General features: G+C 50.9%; 1 protein-coding gene across 4 annotated transcripts in view; it reads right to left on the bottom strand.

Annotated features, from left to right (window-relative positions):
* PRKAG3 (protein kinase AMP-activated non-catalytic subunit gamma 3) overlaps positions 1 to 16,506 on the bottom strand; it is an 82,454-nt gene that overhangs the window by 22,294 nt on the left and 43,654 nt on the right. For all 4 annotated transcript variants that reach the window (XR_011022873.1, XR_011022874.1, XM_068246003.1 and 1 more), the window contains exons 8-9: positions 14,245 to 14,371; positions 11,429 to 11,594 (exon numbers count right to left, since the gene is read on the bottom strand). Coding sequence is in view for 2 of the 4 variants with exons in the window: in XM_068246003.1 (XP_068102104.1) it covers positions 11,429 to 11,594; positions 14,245 to 14,371 (293 nt within the window). In the remaining 2 variants the exon portion in view is untranslated. The remainder of the gene's footprint in view (positions 1 to 11,428; positions 11,595 to 14,244; positions 14,372 to 16,506) is intronic.

The following is a 16,506-nucleotide window of genomic DNA, read 5'->3' on the forward strand; positions in this document are numbered from 1 at the left end:
TTTTTGCTTCTTTATTTCCCCTCAGACTTAACTAATGTACAGAAGCAAAAAAGGACAACCCAGCATGCCCTGCAACTTCCTTTGTGCGGCAACGTACCAAATAAGAGTCAGGTAAACTGGGGAATGATCATTTATAAACAAGAAAAGTAACATAGATTTTAACTTTTGGATTGCCTGATTAGCATCCTTCTTACTTGTTTACCAGATAAAAAGAAAGAATTTATTTTTTATTTTATGCCCGACAGTTCCTCTTTAAGAGTGGCTACATCTGAGGGCCCCATGAAAGTTTTGCTATGGGGCCCCATGATCTCTAGCTTTGCCACTGACGTGGGGGGAGGGGGGCTGCCGCACATGGGGAACTGTACATGCCTGGGTTAATGAAAGAGGGAGAGTGCTGAACGTGGAAGAGGGGTGACATATGGAAGGGGCAGCACAAGACAGATGGCCTAGGTGCACACAGTATAAATTCGTGCCGGGGTAAGGGTAGTCTGTAAGCTGTAAATAAGCTGGTAGAGCATCATACTGCATAGCTTAGGACAGAACAATAGTGAGTCAGTAGCCGGCTAGCATGACTTCGGTCGGATTGTAGGCATGTCTGACGAGGTGAACTTTTAAATTGCGTTTAAAGATTCCTAAGAGTGCCAAGCGTCAGATTTATTTAAAGAATGAGGTCCAGAGGCGGCGTGAGGCACGTGAGAAATCCTGCCGCCTCAGTGGTGAGAAGTGACCTAATGAAAGGGGAGGCCGCCTCGCTGCAGTGTTCTATAAATGATCTTCTGGGTGGGATTGTTCTACCGTGGCGTACGATTGTTGAAATTCCACCTGCGGAATATCAGACCTACTCGCCAGCTAGGGACCGTCACTGAACAGCAGCGGAATGCTTCCAGCCCGGAGAGGAAGAATCTTATCCGGCCCCCTTGTCTTGATGACTCTGCCGATCTATCTATAGCAGGGCTCAAAGGACACAGCCTGCCAGGGATACTTCAGCTGCATCCTCTGCATTACATGGCATTCTATCTGGCTACTTTAGGCACATGCCAGATAGGCAATTGCCTCTATAGCAGCATAGTGCTTGCGAGGAACTGTGTACATTCCCCGTTATCCGGAACTGAGGCAACCGGAAGTCTCAACTAACTGGCATGCTTGAGGGATAGCTGGGACTGTTTTTTTTTTTTTTTTTTTAAATGTTGTTTCATTTAAAATACTTACCAAGCCACCAGCGACGTGTAGCAGCTTTCCTATTGCTCCTAGTGGCTTCCAGGATCTGTGCATGTAAAGTCAGTATGATGTGGGAAGGAGGCTACCTAATTCTGGGGACACATCTGGCCATCTATACTGGGGAGGGGGGTGCTAATACTGGGGGCACATCTGGCCATCTATACTGGGGAGGGGGTGCTAATACTGGGGGCACATCTGGCCATCTATACTGGGGAGGGGGTGCTAATACTGAAGGCACATCTGGCCATCTATACTGGGGAGGGGGTGCTAACACTGGGGGCACATCTGGCCATCTATACTGGGGAGGGGGTGCTAACACTGGGGACACATCTGGCCATCTATACTGGGGAGGGGGTGCTAATACTGGGGACACATCTGGCCATCTATACTGGGGAGGGGGTGCTAATACTGAAGGCACATCTGGCCATCTATACTGGGGAGGGGGTGCTAATACTGAAGGCACATCTGGCCATCTATACTGGGGAGGGGGTGCTAATACTGAAGGCACATCTGGCCATCTATACTGGGGAGGGGGGTGCTAACACTGGGGACACAGTTGGCTATCTACAGTGGTGTGAAAAACTATTTGCCCCCTTCCTGATTTCCTATTCTTTTGCATGTTTGTCACACTTAAATGTTTCTGCTCATCAAAAACCGTTAACTATTAGTCAAAGATAACATAATTGAACACAAAATGCAGTTTTAAATGATGGTTTTTATTATTTAGTGAGAAAAAAAACTCAAAACCTACATGGCCCTGTGTAAAAAAGAAATTGCCCCCTGAACCTAATAACTGGTTGGGCCACCCTTAGCAGCAATAACTGCAATCAAGCATTTGCGATAACTTGCAACGAGTCTTTTACAGCGCTCTGGAGGAATTTTGGCCCACTCATCTTTGCAGAATTGTTGTAATTCAGCTTTATTTGAGGGTTTTCTAGCATGAACCGCTTTTTAAGGTCATGCCACAACATCTCAATATGATTCAGGTCTGGACTTTGACTAGGCCACTCCAAAGTCTTCATTTTGTTTTTCTTCAGACATTCAGAGGTGGATTTGCTGGTGTGTTTTGGGTCATTGTCCTGCTGCAGCACCCAAGATCGCTTCAGCTTGAGTTGACGAACAGATGGCCGAACATTCTCCTTCAGGATTTTTTGGTAGACAGTAGAATTCATGGTTCTATCTATCACAGCAAGCCTTCCAGGTCCTGAAGCAGCAAAACAACCCCAGACCATCACACTACCACCACCATATTTTACTGTTGGTATGTTGTTCTTTTGCTGAAATGCTGTGCTACTTCTATGCCAGATGTAACGGGACACGCACCTTCCAAAAAGTTCAACTTTTGTCTCGTCGGTCCACAAGGTATTGTCCCAAAAGTCTTGGCAATCATTGAGATGTTTTTTAGCAAAATTGAGATGAGCCATAATGTTCTTTTTGCTTAAAAGTGGTTTGCGCCTTGGATATCTGCCATGCAGGCCGTTTTTGCCCATGATAATGGTAAGCCTACCCCCCTTAAACCGCCAACCACCACCACCCCCCATTCTCCATCCCCTCTTAACCTATTAAAATAATGGACACGGACTACTTGGCATTGGATTAATTTAAGGCCATAGCAGCCCCTTTCTTTATTCAGCCAATTAACAATGTTCCAAAACAAACAAATAACCATCATAACCAAAACAGCATTCACAAAGAGCTGGGGTAAGGGGTCCGGAGGCACCGAAAATCTGTCTGTCATAACACCCGTGTGACATGCAGCCTTGTACCGGCCCCCAGCCGCGGAACTCGGCTCGAGGACAGCTGCATGCCCCAAAGTCGTCTCTCTTCACTCCGTTAAAACCGCCGGATTTGTCCCGCGACAAATCTCTTTCCCAAGAAACCGACCTCCGGAGCCCCTTTTTACCCCTCCGGCTGCAATGACAAACACAGACATACCACACACAAACAGAAAATAAGGGAGGGAGGGTGGGAGCTTCTTCCATCACGCTGCTCCAAGCCGGAAGTGCCCGCCCCCCTGCATCCGCCGCCTGACCCGGGAAAATCCGCCTACGCCTCCCAGCGCTGCACTGCCCGCCCCCTGCCCCAATTAACCCCTGCCCTGCCCCACCAGACCTGGGCGACTACCCACTAACCCAGCTACCTAGCGCTACCCGGGGAAGGACGGCTACCTCATCATGGCCGGGCCCTCCGCACTACGCTAGCTCCAGCTTCTGGCCCTATCTTGATAATGGTAAGCCTACCCCCCTTAAACCGCCAACCACCACCACCCCCCATTCTCCATCCCCTCTTAACCTATTAAAATAATGGACACGGACTACTTGGCATTGGATTAATTTAAGGCCATAGCAGCCCCTTTCTTTATTCAGCCAATTAACAATGTTCCAAAACAAACAAATAACCATCATAACCAAAACAGCATTCACAAAGAGCTGGGGTAAGGGGTCCGGAGGCACCGAAAATCTGTCATAACACCCGTGTGACATGCAGCCTTGTACCGGCCCCCAGCCGCGGAACTCGGCTCGGGGACAGCTGCATGCCCCAAAGTCGTCTCTCTTCACTCCGTTAAAACCGCCGGATTTGTCCCGCGACAAATCTCTTTCCCAAGAAACCGACCTCCGGAGCCCCTTTTTACCCCTCCACCACGAAAGGGCATGACCCCTTATAACCTTGAGGCCCCCAACCTCAAAGCTCTTTGTATCCCCTCTTCGATACCTAGGGCCCACAAGTCCATCCCAATGTCATTAAGATGCACCCCGTCCCTTCTAAGGAACAAACCAATGTCCTCCTCCAGTTCGAAATGACGAATAGCCAACCCCCCATTCCTGATAAAGAACCTGGCCACCTCTTTGTTCAATTTTATCCTAGCTTTATTAACCTTTTGGACCGAGTTAGCCAACCTCCAATATTCCCGAGCCACAATGTCTGACCAAACTACAATGGTCTCGGGAAACAGGGACCGAACCCTCAAAAAATCAAATTTGATCTCCTTTATAACGATTCTGGTAGATCTAGCCGCCAGATCGTTCCCCCCAACGTGCAACACGAGGATGTCGGGGGCTCTATCAATGCGTGCCAACTTGTGAAGTTCCGGCAAAAGGCCGGGCCAAACCATCCCAGGGAAACCTATCCACCGGATACGTACCTGCTCCCTAGGGAAGCCAAGCTGGCGGCCCTCGGGCCTCACATCGGCCCTTCTCGCCCCCCTACTAACGTAGGAGTGTCCCACAATCCAGACGATGACCTGCGGACCTGCAACAAGAGAGAACAAACTAACAGCAATTGCCCTAGACCCAGCTACCCCCACCCTCACCTACACTAAATGGGGCCTAATGTATGACTTGAAGCGGGCCGACTCCCAGCACCCGATCTGCTTTATGACCCCCTCGCTCAACCCCCAACGTGACGCCTCCGTAGCCGCACCAATCCGAAAAGAGTGGGAGGCAAACTCCAGAAAAGGGAGGCCGAGTTGGCCTAAACCTTTCCGAAACAACGCTACAAATTGAAAACGAGACAAAGCCGAGCCGTCCCGGTGCACCAAAAACACCTGAGCCTGAGAGGGGCGGGCCGCCCCAAAACTCTGGATGTTATAATGAGGGCATAACGGGCCACCGATCTGAAACAGGGTGATAGCCCGACCCCTGCCTGCCTGGTCGGTTTTTGAGCGTGGCAAATAAATGACGACCGTATCAGCCTGGATGGAGATGTGCTCTGCAAGGATGCCTCCCACTCCCGCTTTGTTGCGGCTAACTAGCTCCCCTTTTCTAAAGGCCCCGAAAAAAGCCAGTACGAAAACGGTCTGAAATAGACCGCACTCATAACTGGAGGAACATAAGCCCGGCAGTACTCCCACCAGCCTACCCAGCAATTCAAACGTAACCGGGCGCCTGGCCTCCCTGCGAACCGCCCCAGACCGGTAACCCCTAAGAGCCTGCCTCACCCGGAAATCTTTAGTTACATCTAGGAGCCCCCTGACCTTGAACCAAAAAGCCAGAGCCGATAACTTCTTAGCCACTGCCGATGCCGAGATACCCTCTACAAAATTATTCCCCAAGAAATACAGCAACAAACATAGCTGTTCTTCATCCGAAGCACAACCTCCTGCTTGCAACATCAAAGTGTCCTACGCATTCCACACTAACGTGTACGCTGCCGCTGAGGACTCCGATATGGATCTCCCAATCATACAGGATACCGCTCGAAAGGAATCCTCCACGCCGCGGACGGGCAAGGAACCCCACGTTCTTCCGCCGTGGGAACCGCAGCCCGGAATCTGTCCCACTGGAATCGAGAAAGTGCATCAGCAATGACATTGTCGACCCCGGGTAAATGCACAGCAAACAAGTAAATATTAAACCGCAAACAATCCAACACCAGTTGCCGCATCAGACTTATCACCGGGGGGGATGATGCCGAACAGCTGTTCACTGCCAATACCACACCCATGTTGTCGCAGTTGAACCTCACCCGCTTGTTGGCCAGCTGCCTTCCCCAAATCTGTACCGCCACTACTATGGGGAATAACTCCAACAGCACCAGGTTGGACGTAAAACCCGCCTCCACCCAGGATGTGTCCCAGGGAACTGCGCACCATTGGCCCGCGAAAAAGGCACCAAAACCATGGGAGCCCGCCGCATCAGTAAACAGCTCTAACTCCGCATTGCTCACCGTGTCTTGCATCCACAGCGACTTGCAATTGAAATTAGTCAAGAAAATCAACCACACCTGTAGGTCTGCCTTGATGTCCGCAGTTAACCGAATCCGGTGGTGTGGCGCTGACACTCCTGCGGTCGCCATTGCCAGGCGCCTGCAGAAAATACGCCCCATGGGCATGATTCTGCAGGCGAAATTCAACTTGCTCAGCATAGACTGCACCTCCCTCAAAGTCATCTTCCTGCTACGGATTGCCAATGAAATGGAATTCTTGAGGTTCACCACCTTATCAGCTGGCAAGCTGCATTCCATAGCAACGGTGTCTATAGTAATGCCCAAGAATTTTAACGCCGTGCCGGGGCCCTCCGTCTTTTCTTCAGCGAGTGGGACCCCGAAGCGCTCACATATGTGCCGCATAGTCGCCAATGCGTACGCACAATCAGGAGAGTCTGCTGCACCCATGAACAAAAAATCGTCGAGGTAGTGTATAATTGACTGCACGCTCGACCTATCCTTCACTACCCATTCCAAAAAAGTGCTAAACCGCTCGAAATAAGCACAGGAAATGGAGCACCCCATGGGCAGACACCTATCCACAAAGTACTCTCCTTTCCAAAAACAACCCAACAAACGGAAACTTGAAGGATGAACCGGCAGTAACCTAAAAGCTGACTCGATATCAGTTTTTGCCAGTAACGCCCCTTGACCCAACCGCCTGACCCAACTTAAAGCTGCATCGAATGAGGTGTACACCACCGATGCATCGTCACCCGACAATCCATCATTGACAGATGAACCGCGAGGAAAAGACAAGTGGTGGATTCGGCGGAACGATCCCGGTTCTTTTTTAGGAACCACGCCCAGCGGTGACACGATCAGATCAACCAGAGGGCGAGAAGGGAACGGGCCCGCCAATCGACCCACTGCCACCTCCTTAGCCAACTTCTTGTCCACGACACCCGGCAACTCATAGGCGGACTTCAAGTTCCTAAAAGGGGGGACCGACTGCAACGAACAACTACTGGGAATCCGGAACCCCTCCTCAAAACCTGCCCTCAGGAACTCTGCCGCCTCGTGGTCGGGATACCTACTTAGAAACTGTGCCATCTCCGCCCCCTTCACTGGCGTCGTCCCTTTTTCGCGCAGAATCCCCCGACTTCGCCCTTCGCTGCTTATAACATCTGGAAGCCGCATGTGAGCCTCCGCAATGGGAGCACTCATGCTTGAACCGGCAGGACTGGCCAAAACGACAGGCTCCATCATTATATTGCCAACAGGTACCCTTTCCACGGGTCGCCGGCTGGCCGGCAGGGGCCGACCCTCCGGCAGTTGCGGGAAAGGACTGAGAGGCCCTTGCCGGGATCATCAAACGCATCCACAAGGTGATATCCTTATGGTCCCACCGAACCTCCGGCCGTACCGCCTTCGTCTGTCTAAACTGCTCGTCGTACCGCAGCCAGGCATTCCCCCCCGTACGACCGGTAGGCCTCCCCGATCGAGTCCATGTAACCAAACAGCGCTGTGCAATGCTCAGGCTGCTTTTCCCCTGTCACGCTTGCCAGGATCGAAAAAGCCTGGAACCAGTTCTGGAAGGTCCGGGGTATCAATCTATAGTGCCGTTCCTCCTCCCTCTTCTTCTCGTCCGGCTTACCCTTATCCAGATTGAACTTCTCCAGCTGGAGGAGCGAAAATATCTCAATATATTCGCCCCTCCAGATTCGCTCCTTCACTTCCTGCTTCAAATGAGAACCGAGAAGGCCATTGAAACAAACATACAGTTCCGCATGCGACGCATCTGCCAGTCGCACCTGGCCTGCCCCCCCATCAACAGAAGAGCCGCTGGCTGCCCCTTCCGTCTGCACCGCCACCTCCGCCTGGACACTGCTTAAACTCAACGCCGCGGGTGGAGCCACCTGAACCACCCCTTATGCGGCCAAACCTACCCCTTGCGCCCCTCCATGTACCAGCCCCACATGAGGGGCCGCTCCCGGGGGTGCCAAAGACCAAGCCCAGACCGGTGAGAGGGGCGTTCCCATTGGTAACAACCCCGACGCCACCGCCGGCATGGGAGGTGAAGGCTGCACCTGCGCTAACTGCGACCCCGCTGACGTTGCTAGGCTACCAGCCCCACCCTGTCTTCCCCCACAAATCCCCAACAATAAAGTGGCTAAGGCATTAACCGCAGCTAGATTGGCCTCACCTGGCTGCTCCGGACGCATGTCCCTGCCAGCCGTCACTCCGGATCCACCCGCTGCGACATCATCACCATCCTCTGCGGAATCCACCTCGGAGTCAGAGCCGTTTTCCGCTGTGGGGCCCCTGCCGTGCTGTACATGCTGAGTCTGTGGCCGCTGATCACCTCTGCCCGACTTGCCCTTCTGCCTGCTGGATCCTCCCGACTTGCCCTTGCTGGTGGAGCTCCTGCTTCCACCGTGCGCTTAATGGGTCGCCGCCGCGGGGGGAAGGGCGGCACCCGTGGGATTGGAGTCCTTCCGTTGGGCCCGCTTAGTCTGCCGCGCAGCGCGGGGACTAAGGGCCGCACCACCTCTCGCCTGCTGTGAATGTGAGGAGCTGGCCGCGCTGGATGGCCCCTCTCCTGCTGCCTCTTGCCGTTGGTTGGGATTCCTCCCGCCAGCCCCCTTGCCCTTAGACAAACGTTTTGCAGGGGGAGGCGGAGGGTCCCTGGAGGGGCTCCCTGAGCGGCGCCGGGGCCCGGCATGGAGCTCTGGGCTGAGTCTATCCGGGGGCCTGGACTGCCTCCTCTCCTCGCTTCTCCCCTCACCTGCTTGCACGGGTGGAGCGCTGGGTGCCGCAGCCGCGGGTGGCTCGCTGGCCGCCGCAGCCTCCGCCGCTGTGCCCGCTCCCATCGCTGCCAGCTGGACCTGGACCCACGAGGGGCCCCTTGATACCGCTTCTGCCCGGATCCTGGCCACCAGCAAGTCTAATTCCGCCATAGTTACAGGGACACAGGCGGGCGTCCGGCAAGCAGCTTCTTCCATCACGCTGCTCCAAGCCGGAAGTGCCCGCCCCCCTGCATCCGCCGCCTGACCCGGGAAAATCCGCCTACGCCTCCCAGCGCTGCACTGCCCGCCCCCTGCCCCAATTAACCCCTGCCCTGCCCCACCAGACCTGGGCGACTACCCACTAACCCAGCTACCTAGCGCTACCCGGGGAAGGACGGCTACCTCATCATGGCCGGGCCCTCCGCACTACGCTAGCTCCAGCTTCTGGCCCTATCTGTCTCTTTCTTATGGTGGAGTCGTGAACACTGACCTTAATTGATGCAAGTGAGGCCTGTAGTTCTTTAGATGTTGTCCTGGGGTCTTTTGTGGCCTCTCGGATGAGTTTTCTCTGCGCTCTTGGGGTAATTTTGGTCGGCCGGCCACTCCTGGTCCACAAGTTATTGTCCCAAAAGTCTTGGCAATCATTGAGATGTTTTTTAGCAAAATTGAGACGAGCCTTAATGTTCTTTTTGCTTAAAAGTGGTTTGCGCCTTGGATATCTGCCATGCAGGCCGTTTTTGCCCAGTCTCTTTCTTATGGTGGAGTCGTGAACACTGACCTTAATTGATGCAAGTGAGGCCTGCAGTTCTTTAGATGTTGTCCTGGGGTCTTTTGTGGCCTCACGGATGAGTTTTCTCTGCGCTCTTGGGGTAATTTTGGTCGGCCGGCCACTCCTGGGAAGGTTCATCACTGTTCCATGTTTTTGCCATTTGTGGATAATGGCTCACACTGTGGTTCGCTGGAGTCCCAAAGTTTTAGAAATGGCTTTATAGCCCCATCTACACCATGGGACATTGAAGCGATCCGGCGGCTCGATTAGCCGCCGGATCGCCTCTTCCGCGTGCCCGCCGCGTCCCCGCTCGCCGCGCGTGCGCCGCATTCGATTCCCCGCTCGTGCCCGTTTGTCCCCGCCGGCGCCGCTTATCTCCCGCATGATTCCCTGCCATTGTCCCCTCGCGGGGATCGAGCAGGGAATCGGCGGTGCGAAGATCCGTCCTGCCGGATCTTATCAATCGAGCCGCATCAGCGGCTCGATTGATAAGGAGCATCGCGGCCGCATCTACGCGTGTAGATGCGGCTTATAACCTTTACCAGACTGATAGATCTCAATTACAGTACTTTTGTTCTCATTTGTTCCTGAATTTCTTTGGATCTTGGCATGATGTCTAGCTTTTGAGGTGCTTTTGGTCTACTTCTCTGTGTCAGATAGCTCCTATTTAAGTGATTCTTGATTGAAACAGGTGTGGCAGTAATCAGGCCTGGGGGTGACTACAGAAATTGAACTCAGGTGTGATAAACCACAGTTAAGTTACTTTTTAACAAGGGGGGGCAATCACTTTTTCACACAGGGCCATGTAGATTTGGAGTTTTTTTTCTCACTAAATAATAAAAACCATCATTTAAAACTGCATTTTGTGTTCAATTATGTTATCTTTGACTAATAGTTAACGGTTTTTGATGAGCAGAAACATTTAAGTGTGACAAACATGCAAAAGAATAAGAAATCAGGAAGGGGGCAAATAGTTTTTCACACCACTGTATATTGGGGAGAGGGGCTACCTAATACTGGGGGCACATCTGGCCATCTATACTGGGGAGGGGGTGCTAATACTGGGGGCACATCTGGCCATCTATACTGGGCAGGGGGTACTAATACTGGGGGCACATCTGGCTAGCTATACTGGGGAGGAGGGCTACCTAATAAAGAGGGCATATCTGGCTAGCTATACTGGTGTAGGGGGCTACCTAATACTGGGGGCACATCTGGTCATCTATACTGGTGTAGGGGGCTGCCAAATACTGGGGGCACATCTGGCCATCTATACTGGGGAGGGGGTGCTAATACTGGGGGCACATCTGGCCATCTATACTGGGGAGGAGGGCTACCTAATGGGGGGGGGGCACATCTGGCCATCTATACTGAGTTGGAGGGGCTGCCTAATACTGGGGGCACATTTGACTATACTGGAGAGGGGGACTACCTAATACTGGGGGCACATCTGGCTATCAATACTGGGGAGGGGGACTACCTAATACTGGGGGCACATCTGGCTATCTATACTGGGGAGGGGATACCTAATACTGGGGGCACATCTGGCTATCTATACTGGGGAGGGGATACCTAACACTGGGGGCACATCTGGCTATCAATACTGGGGAGGGGGACTACTTAATACTGGGGGCACATCTGGCTATCTATACTGGGGAGGGGATACCTAATACTGGGGGCACATCTGGCTATCTATACTGGGGAGGGGGACTACCTAATACTGGGGGCACATCTGGCTATCTATACTGGGGAGGGGATACCTAATACTGGGGGCACATCTGGCTATCTATACTGGGGAGGGGATACCTAATACTGGGGGCACATCTGGCTATCAATACTGGGGAGGGGGACTACCTAATACTGGGGGCACATCTGGCTATCTATACTGGGGAGGGGGATACCTAATACTGGAGGCACATCTGGCTCTCTGGAGACAGACAATACATACTCTCTCATTCCTTATAGGACACATTAGAGACCAGTAAAATATGCATTATCTGACACTTACCAGCCTCATTCACTACCGGCAGAGCTGACACTCTTCTCTCTACAAAGATGTCCAGAGCGTTGTACACGGTGGATGTATCAAGGACAGTGGCCACATCTCTGAACGTCCCTATTCCCAGTTCCAGGATGGTCCTCTGCAGGAAGCGCGGCCGCGGGATGGTGCCGCCCTGTCATTGGAGGAGGAACACACTGAACAGTGATGTCACAGCCCAGGGTCATATTATCACATGTAATACTTCACTGTTCAAAGACAAGATTCCCTACAGGACTAAAGTCATTAGACAGCAAATGTGGGCTCTTTAAAGTGAACCCGGTTTGAGATTGATATAGAGGCTGCCATATCCATCTCCTGTTAAACAATACCAGTTGCCTGGCAGCTCTGCCGATCTATTTGGCTGCAGTAGTGTCTGAATCACCCCAGAAACAAGCATGCAGCTAATCTTGTCAGATCTGTCAGAAACACCTGATCTGCTGCATGCTTGTTCAGGGCCTATGGCTAAAAGTATTAGAGGGAAAGGATCAGCAGAATAGCCAGGCAACTGGTATTACTTGAATAAAAAAAAAAAATATGGCAGCCTAACTCTCTCACCCCGGGTTCACTTTAATCTCCCTGGTGGTATCATGGATGAGCCTGACTCGTCCCGGGGAAAATACCTGAAATCGGTATGGATGAGTCTGGCTTGTCCAGCGTTCTGAGGCAGGGCTCCGTTTGTTGGCATGGGTTGAGCAAGAAAATTTTGGTTCCTATGCAAATTTTTGCATACTCTGGAAACGTGCATTTGAAAATAGAAAGAATTTTTTTTTTGTTACAGCTTACAGAACTCCTGCAATAAATCTGCAGTGTGTCTACTTCCTACTTTAACTGAAGCAGACATGGGGTTAAAATCCTGTGTTTACATATTAGCTTTGTCTAATGAGGACTGCTGAGTTTTGTGCTGACACAGCTGAGAGATCAAATTACACTAGTGATGACTTGCAGATGAGGGGAAATTAGACAGCTCTTCTCTCTAAAAACACACAGGGCGCACTCTGTTTTCCTTGTGTCCTGTGCAAGAGTTCAGGTCCACTTTACAAAGAAACTGTTTATCACAGGTGGCGATATATTTAGTCCTGTCAGGTGCAGCTCTGTTTCTGAGAATTCTGAAGCCAGTAAAAATAATGCCTGTTCTCCCAGCATTCTCTGGTAAAATCATTCTGCATAACTAAACAGCCTGAGCATCGGTGGGAAGCTGTGGCTACATACCAATAAACAGCAATTTATAGATATAGGAAGTGTTTCTAATGTTGAAACCTGTAAAATGACCATTAAAGGTGGGTATCCTGAATAATCTACTGCATTCTAGTACTCGTCATTATAGTGCCTCTTAAAGGTGTTAGTGTACCTATACTAACATGTACGGTAATTAAAATGAAGCTCTGATCAATAGTGCAGTTAACTTGTTAATTTTAGATCTTTTTTGTAAAAAACATTTGAGTATTAAAGAGACTCTGTAACAAAAAAAAAAGTACCCCGGGGGGTACTAACCTCAGAAGGGGGAAGCTTCAGGGTCCCAATGAGGCTTCCCCCTCCCCTGTAGCTCCAGGCAATCCAGCGCTGGCTCCCCCGAAGTCTCCTGCAATCTTGGCTCAACAAGCCTGACAAGGCTTGCTATATTTACCTTCCTGGCTCCAGCGGGGGCGCTGTTGCGGCTCTCAGCACAGAGAGAGGCGGAAATAGCCGATCTCTGCCGGGTCCGTTCTACTACGCAGGAGCAGGAGACTTGTGCCTGTGCATTAGAGCGGACTGACAGCGGTCAGCTATTTCCACCTATCTCCGAGCGGAGAGCCGATACTGCGCCTGCGCTGGAGCCGGGAAGGTAAATATTTACATCCCTGCTGTTCGGAGGGGCACAGCAAGAACCACTGTGGGACACAGGAGGACGGGGGAAGCCTCTATAGGATCCGGAGGCTTCCCCCACCCGAGGTGAGTACCCCCCAGGGGAACTTTTTTAGTTACAGGTTTTCTTTAAAACATGTAAGTTGTTACATGTACAAATCTACAAGTACAAATCCTCACATTGCAAAAATGTCTCCATCCTGGGTTTGCTGAAGTGCTGATATTATCTACACATGAATCATAATGATTGAAGTCAAACAAACAATTTACATCCCAGGAGGGGAGAGAATGCAGTGACAAAGCAGTGAAAATGACATGAATAAGCACGCACTGTTGCAGGTTTACTATCTGAATAGACACAGGGCTAGATTTATTATTGCCATACCCAGGGACGGATTTGCCATAAGGCAATGTAGGCACGTGCCTACAGGCGCCTAATGGTGGAAAGGCGGCTCACTTCCCTCCTCAAGTTCTTCCTTCCTGCCTTACCTATGCAGTCCTGAGCAGGGTGTAAATGAGTGGTTTCTCACCCAGCTCTCAGCATCCCACTGACCATTGCTTGTATGCCTCTGGTCCACACCCTCTCATATACTGTAGAGTACATCAAGAGGCTTACCCAGGTGCAGAAATTAAACAGGACCTCCAGAGACATATTACAATGGAGTAAATGACTCAAAATGCCCCCTTTTATGTTCATTATTCTGGTTTCAGCATCAGAAGCACTTCCTATAGCTATATATTGCTGTATAATGGTATGTAGCCCCGCCCTCCCAGATTTGTAGCATTTTCCTCCCAGACTATTCTGGGAGACCAGTTGTTGTTTCTACCGTCTTCGGAACACACAGTAAACAAACGTGGGGATATAAGCCTTTTTTCAGTGTGACAGGTTCACAACTCATGTCTACCTTCACAGAACTCAGGTGTTATTGCTTTACACTCACAAACATATGGAGGAATTTCAGCAGACGCTTGTGCGTGAGAATGTGCAGGATGTTCCCCGATACTGGCTCCATGACCGGCAGCCGATGGATCTTATTCTTGATCAGCGAATAGACTGCATGGAACAAGCTGGAAGAAGATGGGTAGTTAAAAAACAATTCAGAGCTAAAAATGCCACTCAGGAAAGTCTGGATCTGATTTATTAACAATCAACTATGAACTTTGCAGCTAAAGAAACAAATGTGCAAACTATTTCCATTATCCACCCTTGTCAAAATCTATTTAGTCTGGCTTCTATTGTTCTGCCTACTTTGGGAGTCACATGGTCACTCCTGATTGACCCACCCACCAGCTAAAACTACAGAAGGCAGGAAACAAGCTACAGTGGACTGGCCAGTACATTTGACTAAAAAAAAGGTATTGTCTTTTTTTTTTCACCACTTTGCTTCTATACACTATTTATGTTCATTGATCAACCTGATTTCTACTAGGATTTGCCTTGTTCAATGTGAGGTATAGTTGGCCTTTAGGCTTACAACATCAATGCTGGTTTAAGGGGTCCTTTGGCAAAATGTAGCGTTGGGACAATCCCCTGAGCAAAGGCCGCCCCCCCCCCCCCCCCCCGCACCTCTGCTCCCCAGGGCCCTGCAAGTATAATAGCAGCCATAATTACCTGTCAGTCCCGGCGGGTAAGCAGACAGACGGCGGCTGCACTCTGAGGCATGCTGTCTTCCTCCCACTCTATGACCCGGCGCGTGTTTACACATGACGCGCCGAGTCATAGAGAAAGAGGGAGACATTGGGTATCATTCATAAACAGGCTGTCGGTAGTGCGGGAAAACACCGTTCTTCTCCGCAACCGGTAATTAAGACTTCTGGGTGGCCATTCATAAAGAAGTCTGCCTGTTGCGGAAGAAGTGCGGAGGTTTTCTGGAGGAAGCTGGCGGCAGCGTGGCGGAAGACATGCGGAAACTTAAAAGCTGCCCGATTCCCTCCCTGCGCTGCTCTTTCTGATGCTGCTTGGGAGGTCCCTCCCATTCATTTATATGTATTCCGCCCGCCTATCGCTACTGTCGAGCAAGCGGTATTTTCCTTCCGGATACCGCTTGCTCTAATCTTTATGAATGGATGTGTTTGTTACTTTTTCTAGATTAATCTAGAAAAACTCCGCACAAGGCGGAAATGTATCGCTCTGTCACCTTTTCATGCGGAAAGAGCCTTTATGAATGGGGCTTATGCTGAGTGGTCGGGAAAGTCACCGGTGTTAAGCATTTCCGCATGCGGAAATGCTTTATGAATGATACCCAATGGGCTCTATTCATAAAAAAGTTGTTGCGAGAAAACTCCTGGAGGGAAAATACCGCAGCGGTATTTCACACTTCTGGGTGGTCATTCAAAGAAATCTTGAAAGCTGCGATGCAAGTGCGGAGATCTCCCGCTGAAGGCTGGCGGTAAGCTGTCGGAAGGCATGCGGAAACACTTCAGCCGGCAGAGTCCCTCCGTGCACTGCTCTCTCTGGGAGGTCTGTCCCATTCACTTGTATGTAATCCGCAAAATCAGAGGAAGCGGTATTTCCCGTCCACATACCGCTTCCTCTAATCTTTATGAATGGCCATTTTGTTACTTTTTTCTAGATTAATCTAGAAAAACACTGGAGAAGGCGGAAATTTCTCGCTCTGCTGGGGGATTGTAGATTTTCATGCGGGAACAGCTTTTATGAATGCCCACTTTGCTAAATGGACGGGAAAATCCGCTGTTTTGAGCGGAAAACTTGCGGTAAGGTTTTATGAATAGAGCCCAGTGTGTCTCAAAGTGTAGCCGCTGCCTGTCTGCTCACCCACCGGGACTGACAGGTAATTATGGCTGCTATTATACTTGCAGGGCCCTGGGGAGCAGTGCGAGCAGGGGAAGCAGGCAGCATATAGCAGGGTCGGCGGTGCGGGGGCCCCAGCAGAGGTCGGGGCCCCGGGGCAATTGCCCCCTTTGCCTCTGGCAGCGCCGGTGTGGTGAAAATTTTTACAACTTTATAATATTTTGCAACCAGTTACAATAATTTATACTTATAGCTATCAGAAAGTGCAACCTAACCATTAATTTCAATGTATTTGTACCAGAAAATGCAACACAACCAAACCCTATTCTCACACAGAGCCCTCCTCTACTGGGCAACTAATAACCCCTCCTGGAGGAAATAAAGAACCCCCCTGGTGGGCAACTAATAACCCCCCCTTGAGTGAAGTAATACCCTCCTCCCCCCACCTTGG

Source organism: Hyperolius riggenbachi, chromosome 7, assembly GCF_040937935.1.
Source record: "Hyperolius riggenbachi isolate aHypRig1 chromosome 7, aHypRig1.pri, whole genome shotgun sequence".
NCBI lineage: Eukaryota > Metazoa > Chordata > Amphibia > Anura > Hyperoliidae > Hyperolius > Hyperolius riggenbachi.